Source organism: Danio rerio, chromosome 14, assembly GCF_052040795.2.
Source record: "Danio rerio strain M-AB ecotype USA chromosome 14, GRCz13ab, whole genome shotgun sequence".
Taxonomy (NCBI): domain Eukaryota; kingdom Metazoa; phylum Chordata; class Actinopteri; order Cypriniformes; family Danionidae; genus Danio; species Danio rerio.
The window spans coordinates 53662987-53679651 of record NC_141034.1 but is presented as its reverse complement, the minus strand read 5'-3'; the positions used below and the strand labels follow the sequence as shown (position 1 = coordinate 53679651).

The 16665-nt window shown below is 35.3% G+C and overlaps 2 protein-coding genes across 7 annotated transcripts in view; both read right to left on the bottom strand.

Moving 5' to 3' along the window:
* nsd1a (nuclear receptor binding SET domain protein 1a) overlaps positions 1 to 4353 on the bottom strand; it is a 1446438-nt gene extending 1442085 nt beyond the window's left edge. For 4 of the 5 annotated variants that reach the window (XR_015507841.1, XR_015507840.1, XR_015507842.1 and 1 more), the window contains exons 1-2: positions 3726 to 4077; positions 2187 to 3019 (exon numbers count right to left, since the gene is read on the bottom strand). Coding sequence is in view for 2 of the 5 variants with exons in the window: in XM_087281856.1 (XP_087137982.1) it covers positions 2187 to 3002 (816 nt within the window). In the remaining 3 variants the exon portion in view is untranslated. Of the gene's footprint in view, positions 1 to 2186; positions 3020 to 3725; positions 4078 to 4198 lie in introns of those variants that run through there. The other variant, XM_087281857.1, reaches the window with a different exon arrangement.
* Positions 4354 to 10326: 5973 nt separating this feature from the next.
* si:ch1073-44g3.1 lies at positions 10327 to 14877 on the bottom strand. Of its 2 annotated transcripts, XR_015506939.1 has the most exons (3): positions 14656 to 14877; positions 12849 to 14216; positions 10327 to 11459 (listed from the first exon to the last, which is right to left on the bottom strand). XR_015506939.1 is itself a non-coding variant. In NM_001386379.1 (2 exon segments), coding segments are annotated over 2 exon segments (642 nt in total). In that variant the 5' UTR covers positions 14698 to 14877; the 3' UTR covers positions 13106 to 13616.
* Between the last annotated feature and the right edge of the window lie 1788 nt (positions 14878 to 16665).

The window sequence follows — 16665 nt, the reverse complement described above, 5'->3', positions numbered from 1 at the left end:
AAGACTTCCAGTGGTTAAAGTCCGCTATGACTAAAGCATTCACCGTAAAGCCGGTGGTACGGAGTTTTCAAGTAACCGAACCGTGACACCACTGTGTTGCATCGAACCATGATTTTTGTGAACTGTTACACCCCTAATATATATATATATATATATATATATATATATATATATATATATATATATATATATATATATATATATATATATATATATATATATACATACACATATACATATATATACACATATACATATATATACATATATACAGTGTTGGGCAGTAGCGTTACTACTAGCTTAGCTACATTTCTCAGTGTCGTGGCTGTAGCGTCGCTACTTTCTAAATCAAATAGCTTTTCAGTAGCAAAGCTATTTTATCAGTCAAGCCGCGCAGTAGCGTCCACAAAGCTACATTTACCAATCGCGGATCAAAAAGCGACGGCACAGACATTCACAGAGCTGTGAGGCCGGTGTTTGGCTGATGAAAGTAAATCCATACGATAGCAAGCATGATGATTTCTTCTTCTTCCTGTTTTACGGTGGTTGACAACAAACTTTTTGGTGCGTTACTGCCACCTCTGGTCGGTGACGTCGACAACCAAATTAGGCTAACACGAGAAACTTGAGGGAGAGGAGTCATTTCTGAACTGAAGTAGGATTTTTCATGATCATACCTCGAGAAGTACATGTTAAGATGCAATAACTTAATTTCTGATGCTGTGCTCAAAAAATACTTTAGTAATTTATAGTAAGTACTTCTATAAACTACTGCATTATGTAGTGTAATTTATTAATGAAGAGTTGTAAATATATATATATATATATATATATATATATATATATATATATATATATATATATATATTTATATATATATATACAAAATGCATAATGCTTATGTCAAAATATTTCCCTTTTCTCTAAATGACTACAGTATTTTAAATGTGTAACCACTGCTTTTATTGGATTTTTAGTTTGTGCTGCTATATACTATAATTTCTTTCTGTTTAGTACAGCATATTATTTACAGTAAATAATTGAACTGAACTATTCAGCCTCATATGTTCATTGACAGTTTTATTGATCACTAAGATATGATCGACTTGGATTTAAGTTGCTTCGATTTAAAAATAAAAATTGCAAAAATAGCTTAGATGTAGCTAAGCTACTTTTGCTAAGTAGCTTTTAGCTTAGCTTGCTACATTTCTCAGGGTGTAGCTTTAGGGTGCGTTCACACCTGTGAATCGATTCAGTTGTTCCGAAACAGAGATTAAAATTGTTACATTGTTGCTCTTTGCTCTTGGAGCGGTTCGCTTTCACACTGCAAAGTTTCCAATCGGACCAAAAGAGCTAAAACAAGTCACGTGCGAGTAAACTCTCCTTACATTGGTCAGAGTGTCAGGGTTTATTTTGCAGCGTCCCGCTCAGCTGTCAGGAGTGGTGGTTTGGTGGTGATTGACAGGGTGCGCGCGCGACGTGTCTGAGGAGAGACACGGTGGGGAGGGGTGAGAAGGGTGCGCGACGATGCCTATTTGAGGACCGGGAGGGAGACGCGAGATTACCGGGAGATCATCACTCGTTTGCGGGCATCCGGAGACTCGCGAAACTTCCCGCCCTACTCATAATTCTCTCTTCATATAGCCGTAAGCCTATTACATATCCATAAAACACTGTAATATAACCGCGCTCGGATCGGATCGCTTTCTCACTGCAATCGAACCGCTCCAGGGTTCGTTTCAATCAAGCCGAGACCACCTCACTCAAGCGATCTCGGAGCGATTACTTTGGCGCGGTACAGAGCGCGATTGCCCTGTTCACATATGCCAATCGAACCGCGCTAACTGGGCAAATGAGATACGTTCCGAAACAAAAGTGTAGGTGTGAAAGCACCCTTAGTGTAGTTAAGCTACATTTTAAGTAGAGTAGCTAATAGCTTAGCTCACTACATTTTTCAAGTAGCTTGCCCAACACTGTATCTGTGTATATGTATATGTATATATGTATGTATGTGTATATATATGTATGTATGTGTATATATATATATATATATATATATATATATATATATATATATATATATATATATATATATATATATATATATATATATATATATGACAATGTTGTACACCTGTTAGAGGAAAAACACAACAATAAATGTTTTGAATAATAAACCATCTTACAGGATTTGAATGGGAGTCGCTGGGTGAATGTGCTCTTTTGGAGAGATTGAATATTGACGCGCAGTTCTCAGTGCTGGGCAGATCGCAGTCACTGTCAGAATAATCATCCATACTGTCAAAATCCTCCATCATGGTAAATGGTACATGGAATGGACTCGCTGGAGGGTCCGACTTTGCTGTATTTTTACTACTATGTTTGTTTGCGTCCAACCTGTGGCTGCTCTGAGTTTCTGTTTTAGCCACATTTCGTTTCTGGCATTTCTTTGACGTGTCTTTAAACGTTGCCACCTCTCCCTTGACATCCTCGTCGTTATCCTTGCTGTCGCCGCTGTCAAACAGGGTCGAATCGAAATGCAAAAATCCATTGGAGATCGGAGAAAAGTGTTCCAAGCTATCAGAGCTCACTGGCGAGAAGCCATTCTTGTCCAGATCCTGAATAGCAGTGTTTCCTTGCGAATTGGTTGTGTTATAAAGGCCTATCCCGAACTCGTTCCCACCAATGGGACTGTGCATGAGCAATTTGTTTCGCCCGTGGAAGTCCTTATCCTGCAAACCTCCGTCCGCATGGTTCACCATAGTGGTCAGGTCCTGGAGTCTCCTCAGCGGGCTGTAGTTGGAGGTGGATTCTCTCTGGTTGTACGCAAACGGTGCAGAGAGTTTGTAGCCAGGGTTCAAGAAATGCATGGCAGAGCTTTGGTCGGCCTTGGTGCTCTGCTGTCCACATGAGCCGATTCGGACATCAAGAGCCCTGCTGTCCTGTGGATCTCCACGACACTCCGAGCCATCCCTGCCGGCCACTTTGTAGGACTGATTCATGTTGACATGGCTCCATCCTGACACATTCAAATCAATAGAAAATAGCATTAGGATGCATGATTAGACTAAAGAATTCACATTTAATGTTCTATATTAATCAAACAAACAAGATTTTTTGATGTCTATAACAAGGCAAGCACTGTAGTACTATGAGTAACAGGAAAAAAAACACTACTACTATGTGAAACAGGAAAAACACTGTACTACTGCAAAACACCGCATGCACGTGCATTACATCTTCCTGCTGGTGGACATGCTAGCTAGTTTGTAAGTTGTAACTAACAACAACTGATCTAAAATGTAGCACAAGGTGCTAAGCGTGTATTTTGTAGCAGGTTAACAAGCTAACACCGGCTAAAAATCAGCTAACACGCTCCAAAACACAGCTAGCATCTTAAACTGAGGGTGGCTACTCGGGTTTGAGACGCAAGCTCGTAGGCCGTCTTGTCAAAAAAAACTATCAAGACAAAGATGGAAGAGGTTTAAAACCTCCAAATAAATCGCGATGTCGAGGACACTAAGATATGCCCCTGCTGGACTGCCTGAAGATGACCTCAGCTTGAAAACGCGGCAGAAGTATGAGACATTATCATCATCATGTGCATCAACAGTTCCCATACAGTCAGTCACACAACAGTAAAGTCACCCTCGACGGTCAGATCAAACCCGCAGCAAACAAGCAGCACCACACAAGCTACGTTAGAGAAATCGCCGGTTTCTTACCATTTACGACTCGGTCACGACAGAACCACCGGATAGCCCTTGAAATTCGAGCATGTAGCGTTACTTTTTGTCAATTTGTGAAAGCGGATCTGCAAAATCCCAGCAGCATTTGCACCAGTAGGCCCGACCTCGGCACTCATTTCTCTCTCCAACATCAAAAATGGAGATTCATGAATAAACGAGAATGAAACTGGCCGCCTGTCACTTTCCCCCGATGCATCACGTCAGTGAATCAAAAGCACGTTTTTTGTCAGCGGCCACGATTTCTATTGAAATACATGATTGTTTGCCCCGCTTGCCGAGTGCCCCTGGTTCTGTGTATGTGTGTGTGTGTGTGTTAAAACGAGTGACTGACTGCGTGTGTGAGTGTGTGCTGGGGAGAGCGACCAATCGGCACAGCACACCCAACCCCCAGTCGGTATACATTCACATCCACTTAACCCGATTCACTATTTTCCAGGTACATCTCTTACACTTGCGCTAAATGAGTGCGGGTAATGTGCGCGCAAACGCAAGTTCCTCTTCATAGCTTCAGCGTTCATATGACTGACGCGCGTTGCTTGCATTGAAACCCACACAGCATCCAGCGTTTGCTTTTTAACCCTCACGCCATTTGTTTCCTTGTCCTAACAAAGGCGTAACTTCCTCCATTTTAGAGAGACGGCTCGTGGTTTGCAAGGTAGCCGACAGCTCTGGGTCATATGAGGAGAAAATATTATTTATTTGTCTCGATTAAAGGGAACAGGTTTCTGCGTGCCTCATTTTCTAAGTTGTCTTTGCGGATTTTGTGGGTGGTTAGAAATTAGGCCATGCCACGCATAAGTGTAATATGTCAGGCAGCTATGGCAAGCGGGTTTCACATCTAGCCTATTTATTTGCAGAGCTGACGCCAGAACCACCGACAGGGGGCGATCGCATGAGTGCATATAGTGTCAGACCCATTATTTTCACATTTTATTTGTGATAAAAATGACTAATTTTGTGGTGGTAATTCCCCAAAATTTGCGGACAATTTTGTGATATATATATATATATATATATATATGTATATATATATATATATATATATATATATATATATATATATATATATATATATATATATATATATATATATATGTATATGTATATATATATGTATATGTATATATATATGTATATGTATATATATATATATATATATATATATATATATATATATATATATATATATGTATATATGTATATATGTATGTATATATATATATATATATATATATATATATATATATATATATATATGTATGTATATATATATATATATATATATATATATATATATGTATATATGTATGTATGTATATGTATGTATGTATATATGTATGTATGTATATATATATATATATATATATATATATATATATATATATATATATATATATATGTATGTATGTATGTATATATATATATATATATATATATATATATATATATATATATATATATATATATATATATATATATATATGTATATATGTATGTATGTATATGTATGTATGTATATATATATATATATATATATATATATATATATATATATATATATATATATATATATATGTGTGTGTGTGTGTGTGTGTGTGTGTGTGTGGACTAGGCCTTAGTTAAATTAGGCTATTTAAGCCACATTTATAAAAATGGCCTCAGAAAAATATACTACTGGTGTGCACCTGGTGATAAAATATCACACTGTCATATTTTAAGACATCTCACCGCAAGTTATTTTGAGTTCATACAGCTCAAACATGCAATTTAATCTTGACTAGCCTTAAACCTTGATTGTGAAAGCGGGGGAATATGTGCCATCCATGTTATTTTATGAGATATGTTATAGTTAAGGCAATAACTAATGTGTAGATGTCCTTATTTTTGATAGATTGACTGGACACACACACACACACATATATATATATATATATATATATATATATATATATATATATATATATATATATATATATATATATATATATATATATATATGAAGAGTTCAGATGCAAAAACCTCTAAATGCCGTCAGAAACTTTCTTCTAAAATGAGCATTTTTATCAGTCTCCAGTGTATAGATTCAGTAATTTCACTTTTATGGCAAAGAATAAGATCTTTTCATGGTCTTCAAAGTGAAATAACTCAAAATAAACAAAGGAGGCTGAAAAATAGTGTTCATTTTTTATGTAAATTTCAGACTGCATTTAGAGCTTTTAACACATTTCTAAACATAAGTTTTAATTACGCATCTCTAATATGATATGCATATAGTGTAGGACTCACAGCTACAAATATGGAAGGTTCTTTAACCTTTTAAAGTCTGTGTGAAATCAAAACTTACAGCGCTTATTCTGTTTGCATGTATGCATATACTGTAGTCAGACCTCATTGAGTTAGACCCACTAGTTGGATATCAATAGTTGATGATAAATTTAATAATAGTGTGATGCAGAATTTTTTTAACCACAAAACAATTCCAGCTTCTTCTTTAAAATGGCTGGCCACATATAACATAAATTGGGATGTTACTTGGAATCTTCTACATAAATGTTTGCTAACTAACAAAGAAAAAAAAATACAAATAAAATATGTAGATGTTCAAAGTCAAAGTCAGCTTTATTGTCAATTCAACCAAATGTACAGGACATATAGAGAATTGAAATTACGTTAGGTGCCTAACATATAATGTTAATACAAAAAGTAGAGTTTTTAAGAAGGAATTTACAATAAATACAATTATACATAAAATGTCATCTAAATATATACCTACAATTTAGTCTAAATACATAAACTGTAATCTAAATATATACATAAACTGTAATCTAAAGAATATTAAAAAAAGAAAGAATAAAAATTGCAATCAGTACAATACAATACAATACAAAACATTTGAGGGCATATGGCAATGAGTGCAAACCAGAGTTGTGCAGATAGAACCGTATATAGTGCAAAAAGGCTTGTAAAGTTTGGATCTGCCGATGTCGAGCAAAAATGTTCGACTATATGCACGCTTAAGGACAGATAAACGCGACGTGGACGTACAATAACACTGTGGCGTACAAGACAAAGAACACAAAAACAAAGTTTTGTCGGGAGAGAGAGAAGCCACAGCGTGTAGACGCGTCGCCATCTTGCCATGATAAGTTATCCTTGTAATAGCGTACTTATTAAATATATGATAGATATTGAAAACAAATGTACTTTTTGTGATTTGAAAAAAAACATTGTTCATCTTTTTTGTGAATGTACTTGTGTGATTATTTTGGACAGAACTGTATCTGTCTCTCAGAAAAGGCAAATGTTGATATTTGTTTAAATACTTTTGACATCATTTTCTTTTATTACAACTCTAAATCTTGCATTCGGTACATTGCTAATCTTTTTATTATAATGGGTAAGTTTTTTATTCACAACTGCAAATTATTTAGGAAAACAAATCCAGTTCTGGCTATTTCTTAATTGACTAGAAGTCATATATTTTGTCTATTAGTGAGCATAAAAAACAAAAAGTCTTTTTAAAGTAAAAAATGGCTATCAATGTATAACCTTTATTATTTATTAATAACCTTTTAATTATTATTATTGTAATTTTCCTTCTGGGCTCTGTTTTTTATTTTACTTTTTGATTCATTTATTTTTTTATTTGTTAATTTTTTTTCTTCTTTTTTCTTTTTTAAGTTGTATTAAGCAGATTGTTACATCTTAATTTTTTTTCTAGTGTTTCAAGTTTCTGCAACCTATTGTTAACTGTTATTGAAGCCAATCATACTATAAAAAATACATTTAAAAAAGACCCACAATTTTTTTACTACTTTTTTTAAAATGATTGATTTTGTGGTGGTAATTGCAAGAAATTTGCAGATAATTTTGTTATAAAATATATATATATAATATATATAAATCTGGCCCATAGCCAGCCTATTGAAAGGGGTGGGATTTTTTTCTGAAAAAGTGGATCTTTTTTGCAGTTTTTCGCCTCATGCGAGCTCTAAATACTGGATTTTAGTGATATTGTAAGCACTAAACTTTGCTGGATTAGCTTGTTGGATGGTGATTTTAACCACACTTTTTGATATACCAACATTCATTCATTTTCTTGTCGGCTTAGTCCCTTCCTTTATCCGGGGTCGCCACAGCAGAATGAACCGCCAACTTATCCAGCAAGTTTTTACGCAGCGGATGCCCTTCCAGCCACAATGTACCAAAATATTTCCAACAATTTTGTCAAGGTCCTTACCATACCATTTTATCACAAAGTATTCATTGAAAAATTTGGTTTTAAACTGAAAAATAATACCGTTTTATAAAAGTTATGAGGTTAGCATTTGAAATAAAAAATATATAAAAATGCTTAGTCCCTTTATAATCTGTGGAATGAACTGCAAATGTATCCAGCTTATGTTTTTTGCAGCAGATGCCCTTCCAGTTGCAAACCAGTAATGGGAAACATCCATACACTCTCATTCACACACATACACTAAGGCTTAGCTTAGCTTATCTGACACAAATAATAAAAATAAAGCTTCTTTATTTTGGTCTCGTCAAGACAAGATCTAAAACAGATCTAAAATGGTAGGGATTAAGCCAAAGGAAGGTTTTATAAATCTTATTTTATTGACACTTATTCAGAAATTATTCCTTGGATTTACTAAATGTTTTTAAATTTTAGTGGTTGTAAACAATTTATTTAGGCTGAATTTAAATAAGCAAATTAAGTTGATCATTGCTACTTTTAATTTGTTTAATGAATAAATTTAATTGTTTGTTACAATTTTGCAGACATTTAGTTTTTCACTGTAAAATCTTACATTTTCTTTCTCAGATTTCACTCTCTGTAGCATCTGACATCATGTACTTTACACAAAGGACATGCGTTTGGGCTTCCCCTACCGTGATACACCTTAAACACAGATTGCTGTAAAACTCATCAAAGGCAGGGAAGTGTTTTCTCTTGATAACTTCAGGGAAAGGGTTAAACGAAAATATTTATTGATTTCACAAACACCATAATACCAGCCATACATTTAAACACAAATAATCACATCCATCAGCCACATCCAGCGGCCATCATCTTTCAACCAGTCTCCATCATTGTAAGCTGCTTGCTTGTCTGTCTGTTCCATTGCTCCATTTGTTAGATGTTTGCTCACACTTTCTTTTGCAGTCTGAACAGCATAAAATTTGCCCAATTTGCGCCACAGGATGTCTAATCACATCTTTGCCTTTACCTTACATGTAAATCACTCGCTCTTCATCCGCGTCTGCTTAGTGCACAGGCTGCAAAACACCCCCCCCCCCCCTCTCTCTCTATGTTAGGATTGTAAGGGTGCAGGTGAGATGTCATTTTCAGAGAGACACTCAAATACATCACGTGAGCTGTATGCAAAGTCTATACGTCATGTAAAACAATTCATTGCTAACTGAAATAAATATATTTTGATTATATGGTTTGGAATTGGATGCTTAATGAGATAAAAAAAAAAATCTTTGTTAATAGACCTGCACTATCAACAAAGAAACAAAACACATTTAGGGTTATAAATGTTAAAATGGCTTGCCACATACGTGCGCCAACGTCTATTGTGTCATGAGATAAAATATCATTTGTTTTGAGCATTGATTTTAAGATTGCACATACAAAATTAAGAAGTTGCAATACATTTGCAATACAAAGTATTCTAATATGTTAACTTTATTAATGAGAATTTGCTCACGTTACAGCTTAATACCATACTGTGTGCTTGTAAATTGGTATAAAATCATGACAAAAGATAGGAGAGGACATGTAGGTCCAATCTATCTGCTGTTTCCATATAAATATTCATCATTATAATAGGTCAAGAAAATCTAAGTTACTTTAAAATAGCGACATTTTATTCCTTTATTGTAATACTGTTAAGAAAAAGCAATTGTTGCAAATATTTTGGCTACATATTTCCTGTTACTGAAGCTTGAGTCACATCATAATGTATATTGATGAAAATAATTGATAATAATAATTGCATTTGAGCACTTTTGAGGTGGCACAGTGGCTCAATGGTTAGCATTGTCGCCTCACAGCAAGAAAGTCGCTGGTTTGAGTTCCGGCTGGGTCAGTTGGCTTTTCTGTGTGGAGTTTGCATGTTCTCCGCCGTGATAATGTGGGTTTCCTCCGGTGTCCCCTACAGTCCAAAAACATACACCATAGGTCAGGGGTGGCCAACCCTGTTCCTGGAGAGCCACCTTCCTGGAGATTTCAGTTGCAACCCATATCAAACAAACCTGCCTGTAATTATCATGTGGTGTTCAGGTCCTAATTAATTGGTTCAGGTGTGTTTGATGTGGGTTGCAACTGAAATCTGCAGGAAGGTGGCTCTCCAGGAACAGGGTTGGCCACCCCTGATATATGTGAATTGGGTAAACAAATATAGGGTGTGTGTGTGTGTGTGATTAGGAATGTGTATGGGTGTTTCCCAGTGCTGGGTTGCAGCTGGAAGGGCATCCGCTATGTAAAAACATAGGCCGGAATAGTTGGCGGTTCATTCTGCTTTGATAATCAGAGGCAAAACCGAAAGAAAATGAATGACTGAATATGTTTTGAGTGATAATAGTTTATTATCATCAGATCAGGTGTATTCAATAACACAAAACTATGAAGCATAGTCCAGCGGTTAAAAAGAAAAAGAAAAATAACACAGTATGTTTAGACAGAATCACTGTAAAACAACTTTGAGTGGAACAGAACACACTGACTGATATAAACTCACAGCTATATTTACAATGTGTAAAGGTTATGTCATTGCTGAAATCGTTTTGCTTTATCAAAAATCAGTCTCAAAAGAGCACCAGACACTTCATAAATACAACAACAAAAAGCTAATCGTGGTTATGGACATCACAAACAGAGCACTTTTACATACACGTCAGGTGGAGATATTACTAGCCATCAGTCCTAATGAAATATAGAGCGAAACAAACCATGTGTGATGAAGTAACATCAAAAGCATCAAGGAAAAGGTCGGATGTAAAATAGAAAACAACACCATTGCAGTTCTCTCCACTTGAGCGAAGACCGAAAAGATTATTATGTGTTTAATACTGTAACTTTATTTCACAATACTACTGTCATGCACATCTGTACAACAGGTTAACATACGTCATACACTGTAAACAATGTCTGTAAATTAGCAGATTTCTGTATTTTGTGATTTGTGTTTTTGTTTTCACCCATTTATTAATGCTTTTGAATTGCATTATGGGAGCTTGATCTTTCTTCTGACAACTTTTAACCCTGAAAAGTTTTTTAAAAGTGACTTTTATTAGCATGTTTAATAGTTTAAAGCAGGAGTGCCCAAACTTGGTCCTGGAGGGACGGTGTCCTGCAGATTTTAGCTTCAACTTGCTTCATATCACCTGCATGGGTGTGTCTAGAAAGTCAGAGCTTGATTAGCTGGTTCAGGTGTGTCTGATTATGGTTGGCACTAAACTTTGCAGGACACCAGCCCTCCAGAATCGGGTTTAGGCACCCATATTTTAAAGTGATATACAGTATTGTCCGGGTTAGTGTTGTATTAAACTAAAATACCTTGTAATCAACATTTTCTGTTATTTTACAGACTTATTTCATTCATTTTCTTTCAAGCTTAGTCCCTTTATTAATGTGGGTCGCCACAGCGGAATGAACCGCCAACTTATCCAGCATGTTTTATGCAGCGGATTCCATTCCAGCTGCAACCCATCACTGGGAAGCATACTTATTTCTCTATTTATTATTTTTCAAACATCACATTATTTCATACCTGCCAACATTTGTCTCTGAAAATCCGGAGTGGTGGGAATGTCTAGGTGTCGGGGTGAGGTGTCTGAATAACACAGCTAAGTTACAGTACTATGCACCAGCTTTCCAGCAGTCATTGCGATTGGATACAATACCAAAGTCAGAGTTTTAAGGTGAAATTACGGGAAAAATAACAAAACGGGAGGGTGGCGAGAGATGGGTCTGCACTCCCAGTGATAAAAGGTACGCGAGCTGTCACTGGGGTAGTATATTTTCTAAAAATACACATTTGTACTTTAAAGTTCTATATTGGTACCTCAAAGTTAGTACCTAAAAAGTACAAAAGTGTTCCTCTTAAAATATTTGGGTACTAATATATACTTTCGAGGTACCAATATATGGACTCTAAGTACAAATGAATATCTTTTGAAAACCTACCACCCCAGTGACAGCTCGCGTACCTTAATTTCTGTGAGTGTGAAATACGGGAGACTCCCGAGTGTTGGCAGGTCTGTATTATTTTCCCAGTGCTGGGTTGCAGCTGGAAGGGCATCCGCTGCATAAAACACATGCTGGAACACTCTCATAAATAAAGGTACAAGAGCTGTCACTATAGGTGGTACCTTTTTGAAAGGTACATATTTGTACTTAAAGGGTCCATAATAATACGTCAAGGGTACATATTAGTACCTAAGTACAAAAGGGTACCTCTTAAAGTTTTTAGGTACTAATATGTACCTTTGAGGTCCCAATATATACCTTTTAAGTACAAATATATATCTTTTGGAAAGCTACCACCCCAGTGACAGCTCTTGTACCGTTATTTCTGATAGTTGGTGGTTCCTTTGGTGTAGAATTGGCATGGAGGGTGAAGACGTGTCCCCACCAGTATCCAAAAAACTACTGAAATGTCCCTACTAATAATTTAATCAACTTCAAAATAAAGCTCTATCAACCCTTAGTAACCTACACGTGCACAAAGTCAAGTTCGCTACGAGTTCACCAATATACTATTAACCCAGGCTGTGCAATTAATCGAAATTCAATGTCGATTTTGGCCTCCATAATTATTAAAAACAATAATCAGGATGGCGAAGCAGTGGCGCAGAAGGTAGTGCTGTCGCCTCACAGCAAGAAGGTCGCTGGGTCAGTTGGCATTTCTGTGTGGAGTTTGCATGTTCTTCCTGCGTTCGCGTGGGTTTCCTCCGGGTGCTACGGTTTCCCCCACAGTCCAAACACATGCGGTACAGGTGAATTGGGTAGGCTAAATTGTGAGTAGTATATGAGTGTGTGTGTGTGAATGTTTCCCAGAGATGGGTTGTGGCTGGAAGAGCATCCGCTGCATAAAATTGTACTGGATAAGTTGGCGGTTCATTACGCTGTGGCGACCCCGGATTAATAAAGAGACTAAGCTGACAAGAAAATGAATGAATAATCAGGATAAAACGGTTAAATTGCTTCACACACCTCTCTAAATTTCTCTACATTCAAAGCCAAACTGCAGTAAAATCATGTAATATGGCTGTTGCAGCATGGGACGTGATTGTTAATAGTATTATTAAGTGTTTATTTTATAGTATTAAGTACCTTATTTATGTTTTTAAAAGCGCAAATTTGTGCTGTTCAGTGAATTCGCTCTATTTATGTACATCCCCACCAATGTCAAGAGCTAATCTAAAGCCTTGGGTGGTTCATTCTGCTGTGGCAACTCCCTTTGATAAATGAGGGACTAAGCAGAAGGAAAATGAATGAATTAATTAACCCCAGATTGCAAACTACTAAAATATCAATAAATGTCTCTTTGTTCAACTGTCGAGTTGAATTTTCACCATTAAAAGTCAACAGAGCCGAGATCAACATCCCATAATGCAACTCACAACCGGATAGAAAATACGGTTAATTAACAGCCATGTTTTACAGTGCAGTAAAAAACGCTAATGATCTTTGGGAGGAAAATAATAAAAGATACACAAAAGGATAACACTAGCACATACACGTGAGCTGAAGTATCAAAACATGGGTTTCTTCTTCCTCGCAAAACACAATTCACTGCCGCTTTGGACATGCACCCTCATCCCCCCCGCTTGCGAATAAATAAAAAAAGGTTTTCACTCGGTAGAGTCTTTCTCTTTCACAGTGGCTTCGCATAAGGCCCTCTTCTGCATCATGGTGTATGGGAACGGAGCACCATTGCATGTGCCAAAGTCCAGTTTGTTAAGCCTCGCCAGTGTTTTGATGCTGCCCGGAGGCCGACCTGGGCTCACCTTATAGCCTGCGGCTTTAGTGGTGCCCAGCGGTCGTCCTGGGCTTGTTTTAAACCCTGCTGCTCTGGTGGTTCCGGGCGGCCGTCCTGTACTTGTCCTGTAGCCTGCAGACTTGGTGGTACCCGAGGGCCTGCCTCGTCGCCCTGATTTCCCCATGCCCTTCTTCTTCTTGGAGCCTTCTTGAGCATCCCGCATGCGCACGTTCTGGCTGTGGAACTCATTCTGGGAGTCCTGCATGTGGCAGGACATGGGCTTGATCATGCTCTGGGGCAAGGGGGGCATGTTCGAGAGTGGCAGTTGCAGTGAGGGAGGTGGAACGCTGGGGTAAAACTTATTGGATTGTGAAGTGCACAACTCAAAGTGACTGGCTGGGTGTTGGCCATCATCCCCAATGCTACCCAGACCATAGTCGTTGCTGTTGCTGGCTACTTGGTGCATCATTTTCTGTTAAAATAATAATGATGATATTTAAAATAGAATGCAGGTGAATGTGTTCTGTATAATAACAACCGACTTCAAAGCTCTGATGTGTTTCATCTTCGAACGCGTTCCATTGAGCGCGTGCACGCAAATGATTGATTGGCGACGTCAATCAAAAAGAAAACAACAGGCCTGTATGAATAACCGCGGAAAGTTAACGCAGAGACAATCTTGGCCAAACAAAGTATGTAATAGTTTAAGAATATCGAGTGAAAATAAATGTTTACAAAATGCAGAGAGCGCGGAATACCGCGTATGCAAGTCCACCGTTGTTCTGTCGTCTTTTATTCAGCGCTATTCGGTTGTTATTATAAAATATTATTATAATTGCAGCAATTAAACTGAAATTTAATATAAAACACATGACATTTTCTGCGTTTAATAATGCAATAGTGTACTTTACCTCATCTGGAACGCGGATCACGGAATGTAATGGGTTAAACATGAAACAGATCTATCTTCCATTCTTGAAAGCAGAAGCATAATGTTATTTACGCAGGAACAGGCGCATTCTTGAAGCGCGAGCTGTTTCCCTCTTGAACGATCGTGCTGTTTCTGGTTTATGGGATGGGTGTTTTTTCCATGTAGCGCTGAGGTTTAATGCTGAAAGGCAGCCATTTTCATTAGAAAAAATAATAAAATAGTAAGAAGAGCTTATACGCATGCGTCAGCCGCTGGTGGGAATTTATACTATTCTTCAGCAAATACCACAGGGCCCCTGTGTCAGCTCACGCGCCACTTTTGTTCTCGATATTTGTTCATTTAATATACATTTATTTGATGCTGACATTTAAAAATGTGGCTATGCCATTTGAAGACATAAGTAAACTGTTTAATGAGAAAAAAAAGTTATTTTGAGAGCTCAAAAGGATAATTCTGCATTACATAAATAAACTAGACTAGGCAATATGATATATTAAGTAATAATAACAGTAGCCCATATTAAATAATAGAAATGCTGAACACTTCCCTGTTTATAATAATAATAATAATAACAATAATAAACACGTCATTATTATTATTATTATTATTATTATTATTTATTCATTCATTTTCTTTTCGGCTTAGTCCCTTTATTAATCCGGGGTCGCCACTGCGGAATGAACCACCAACTTATCCAGCATGTTTTACACAGCGGATGCCCTTCCATCTGCAACCAATCCCTGGGAAAATTATTATTATTATTATTATTATTATTAGTGAACTGTTTAATGAAAAAGGTGTTTATTATGAGAGATCAAAGGGATAATTCTGCGTCACATAAATAAACTAGAGTATATAATATATATATTAAGTAATAATAACACTTTCCTGTTTATAAAAAAATAGAAATATAAAAAATAATAAACACTTTATCATTCTTCTTCTTCTTCTTCTTATTATTATTATTATTATTATTATTAATATTATTAATATTATATTATAAGTAAACTGTTTAATGAAAAACTCTATATACTAAATATATAAACTAGACTAAGCTAAATGATATATATTAAGTAATAATAATAGTAGCATATAATAAAAATAATAGAAATAATAAAGTGAATATGCCAAACACTTCCCTGTGTATAATAAATAAAAATAATAAACACGTTAATAATAATAATAATAATACTTATTAACAGTTTAGCACATTATTATTATTATTATTATTATTATTATTATTATTTATAGTTATAATTATTATTATAAGTAAACTGTTTAATTAAAAAAACTATTAGTTATGAGAGCTCAAAAGGATAATTCTGCATCACATAAATAAAATAGACTAGGCGATTTGATATATATTAGGTAATAATAACAGTAGCCTATAATAAAAACAATAGAAATAATAAAGCAAATATGCCAAACACTTCCCTTTTTATAATAAATAATAATAATAAACAATTTATTATTATTATTATTATTATTATTATTACTAATACTACTACTACTACTACTATTATTACTATTATTAGTATTATTATCTTTATTAAGTAAACTATTTAATGAAAAACATATATATTATGAGAGCTCAAAAGAATAATTCTGTGTCACATAAATAAACTAGACTAGACTATATGATATGATATAACTTAAGTAATAATAATAGTAACCTATAATATAAAAATAAAGTAAATATGCCAAATACTAAGCAATATTATATTTATTAAGTAATATTATATATTAAGTAGCCAATAATATAAATGACAGTAATAACAAATTAAATATGCCAAACACTTCTTGTTTATAATAGTAATAAACTAAATAAAAATAATAATAAACACGTTTTTTAAACATTATTATTATTAATACTTATTAATAAGTAATAATTGTTTAGCATATGTACATTATTATTATTGTTGTTGTTGTTGTTGTTATTATTATTATTATTATTATTATTATTATTATTATTATTATTATTTGCATATGT